This window comes from Leguminivora glycinivorella, chromosome 8, assembly GCF_023078275.1.
Source record: "Leguminivora glycinivorella isolate SPB_JAAS2020 chromosome 8, LegGlyc_1.1, whole genome shotgun sequence".
NCBI classification, from domain to species: Eukaryota; Metazoa; Arthropoda; class Insecta; order Lepidoptera; family Tortricidae; genus Leguminivora; species Leguminivora glycinivorella.
This window is the reverse complement of record NC_062978.1, coordinates 63,834-67,156: the sequence shown is the minus strand read 5'-3', so window position 1 is coordinate 67,156 and position 3,323 is coordinate 63,834. Positions and strand designations below refer to the sequence as shown.

General features: G+C 63.3%; 1 protein-coding gene across 1 annotated transcript; it reads left to right on the top strand.

The window, feature by feature from the left end:
• Nucleotides 1-690: 690 nt before the first annotated feature.
• Nucleotides 691-2,884, top strand: LOC125228626. Its single transcript, XM_048133282.1, has 4 exons — nucleotides 691-856; nucleotides 957-1,652; nucleotides 1,780-2,008; nucleotides 2,131-2,884. The coding sequence occupies exons 1-4, from the start codon at nucleotides 691-693 to the stop codon at nucleotides 2,882-2,884; spliced, it is 1,845 nt and encodes a 614-aa protein (XP_047989239.1).
• Nucleotides 2,885-3,323: the final 439 nt, after the last annotated feature.

The following is a 3,323-nucleotide window of genomic DNA, read 5'->3' as shown; positions in this document are numbered from 1 at the left end:
CACAAGCGCCGCACAAGGGGGCATACCCCTTTAAAAAATAGCAAAACATGAGTGGTCAACGTAGAGTAAAACTACCCCAGGAGGTCCCAATCCTCTGTGTCACCACAGAACGGGAATCCCGTACTGTGGTGACATGCCGCCCGCCGTATTCTGGGGGGCACACCACTCGAGGACCATCACACCAAACGACTCTGGCAAGCGACCAACGGACACCGATGCTCACGAACTGGAACTGTTGTTAAGGTTACGAGGAGGAGGAGATGCTGAGGAGGCAGTGATAGAGCCCTCCCCGAAAACTGCTCATGGAGGAGATGCAGTCAGCGAGGAGGAGGCGGGCACCCCGTCCTCACCTGGGCTTGCCCTGCCCTCGCCTAGGCCCGTCCCGGCAGGGTACCGCCCACTACGGGACGCACTCGGGCGTTACATACGCTACCCCGCGTCCGAGACGGTAACGGGGATGGAGGATGCGCCTGTGCCTACAGGTTTCAGGCAGTTCGTGCGTCCTTCCACCCCGAGAACGAGAGTTTTCAGCGGGAGGATGTCCGGCCCACGCGGAGTCTCCACGCCGTCACCCGAGAGGGAGGAGTTTTACTCCCCCTCAAGGCTGGACGGACGAGACCTGTTTGGAGGGGTCTCCCCCGCTGACACCGGCGACTCGGAAGGCTCGGTGGACATGGGTCCCCGAGGGCAATGGAGGAGCCCTCGACCACAGACATGGGCCTGAAGTTCTGGGGCACGAGACCCGACAAGCGGCCCGCGGATGACATAGCGCTGTCTTCCGGGTCAGAGAGCGACACGGGAGCCGTGGCACCGCTGACCAGCACTGCCAAAAGCGGCAAGAAAGCTAAAGCGGGAGGCGCCAAAGTGGCCCTAAAAACAGGACGGACCCGCTGGGCCAGGCACCCATCGTCCTGGTCGAGCGCTTGCCGCTCAGCTCCATCTCGCACTTACCGCAGCAGGAGACGGAAGTGACCGAGACCAGCCCCAACTCCTTCAACACGGGTGCCGAGTCGGACTCGGCGCGGAGCGGGGCTCGACGCACGACGCGGGACTTGCCCAGGCGAAGCGGGAGCTTCACCGCCTGAGGCGAGAGGAGCTCCAGCGCAAGGCCGAGCAGGAGCTGGCAAGCCTCACGCGGTCGCTGGCGCCTGGAAAGTCCCCTAAGAGTGGCGGGACGATCTCGGGCCCACCAGACACAGACGGGGCGGACAACAGTGCGGCGTCGCTCCACCAAAGGGTGAAAAACAGCCTCAAGACGGTGGAGTTGGTGGCCACTGGGTCCGCCAACCTAAAGGGGACATTTGTACGGGCCCTCAAGGTGGCTGTCGCGTCAATCGGGGAAGCGGTCGAAGACCTGAAGGAGCTTACTTCCTCCGAAGAGACGCGACGGCTACAGAGGCAGAATGCCAACTTGAGGGTGGAGGTTAAGGACCTGCGCTCCGAAGTGGAGGAGCTGAAAGCGGAGCTCCGGGCCCACTTCAAGAAGCAGGCCCCGCCCTCCTCGTCCCTCCCCAAAGAGGCACCACAGCCCGTCACTGTCCCCCCAGGACGTTCCGATGTGGACGAGCTGGTCGGAGCAGTCGCGGCCAGGGTAGGGCGGATGCTCGACGAGAGGCTCGGAGCTCTCGAACGCGACGGCAGGCTTTTGCCAGGTAAAACTGGGCAGCCCCACTGGCTGCAGACAGGGGACGACAGGCCGCGCAAACGGCCACAGGGGGGAAAACGGGAGGGTCAGCGCCTACCCGGGGTCCCCCAAACTACACCGTCGAACCCCAAAAGGGCGAAAAAAGGGCGACAAAAAGAAAGCCAAGGGTAAAGGCAAGGGTAAGAAGAGCGCGCCGAAACCGTCAGCGAAGGCCACCGCCACCGAGAGTCCTCTTCCACCCGCTGCCGAACCCCCCCGGCCAGCGGCCGCCACATCCACTGACGAGGGCTGGAAGGTGGCGGTCGGCGGCAGAAAAAGAGGAGGAAAGCAGCAGCAGCGACCAGGGCAAGGGCGCCCCAGCCGGTACCGCAGCGGGCGAAACCCAAAGCCCGGAGACTTCGCCCTCCTCGCTCGGCAGCTGTGGTGCTAACCCTACAGCCGGAGGCCATTGAAAGCGGTGTCAACTACGCCCAGGTGCTCTCCAGGGCAAAGGAGACAGTTAACCTGGAGCAGTTCGGCATCACCGCCTTGAGATTTAAGCGGGCAGCCGCTGGCGGCAGGGTACTGGAAATTCCAGGTGCTGCCAGCGGCGAGAAGGCTGACCTGCTGGCCGAAGCGCTAACCGAAAAGCTGGGGAGCGACGTCGTCAGAGTCTCCAGGCCGGTGAAGTGCGCGGAGCTGCGAGTCACCGAACTCGACGACTCAGTGTCCCCTGGCGAGGTGGTCGCTTCGGTCGCTAAGGTCGGCGGCTGTTCAGAGGGCCAGATCAAGGCTGGAGAGGTAAGGCAGGATGCCTCCGGCCTCGGCACGATCTGGCTTCGCTGCCCAGTCGTCGTAGCCAAGAAGGTGGTGGAGGCCGATCGAGGGCGACTCCAGGTAGGGTGGGTCCGGGCAGCGGTAAAACTGCTGGATCAGCGTCCCATACGGTGCTTTAAATGCCTCGAAACGGGGCACGTGCGGGCAAACTGCACCAACGACGCTGATCTCAGCGACGCCTGCTACCGCTGCGGCAAGCCCGGCCACAAAGCGGCTGCCTGCTCGGAGGAGCCACGCTGCGCCAAGTGCGCAAAGGAGGGGAAAAAGGCCGACCATATGCTTGGTTCCAAGGCGTGCCTAACCTCTGCCCCGAAAAAGGCGAAATCGAGAGCTGGAGCCACCCGACGGGCCCCATCCCAGCCCAGGAAGTCCCCAGCCATCGTTATGGAGACGCAGGAGGTGGACCCAACCAACGTCGAATAGGATGGCGATTCGGGTCCTCCAGACGAACCTCAACCACTGCGCCAGGGCTCAGGATCTCTTGTTCCAATCCCTGGCGCAGTGGATGATCGGCGTTGCCGTGGTGGCCGAGCCATACTCTGTCCCCCCCCGGGACGACTTCATGGGCGACATGGACGGATCGGTGGCACTGGTGACGAGAGCGGCAGCTGGTGTTCCTCCGCCTACCGCCGTAAAAAAGGGAAGGGGTACGTGGCGGCGCTATGCGGAGAAATATGGTTCGTTGCAACCTATTTCTCCCCAAACCGCTGCCTGGCCGACTTCGAACAGTTCCTGGGCGAAGTAGGGGAGTTAATCGGGCGGCTTCTTCCGCGTCCCGTGATCGTCGCCGGAGACTTTAATGCGAAGTCCACAGCCTGGGGTTCTCCGGCGACAGACGCGAAGGGCGCCACCCTCGAGGAGT

Coding starts and splice junctions, on each gene's coding strand:
- LOC125228626 (XM_048133282.1), top strand. CDS start 691: ATGGAGGAGCCCTCGACCACAGACATGGGCCTGAAGTTCTGGGGCACG. Junction 857..956: donor CAAGAAAGCTAAAGCGGGAG/GCGCCAAAGTGG, acceptor CACTTACCGCAG/CAGGAGACGGAAGTGACCGA. Junction 2,009..2,130: donor GGGCAAGGGCGCCCCAGCCG/GTACCGCAGCGG, acceptor GGTGCTCTCCAG/GGCAAAGGAGACAGTTAACC.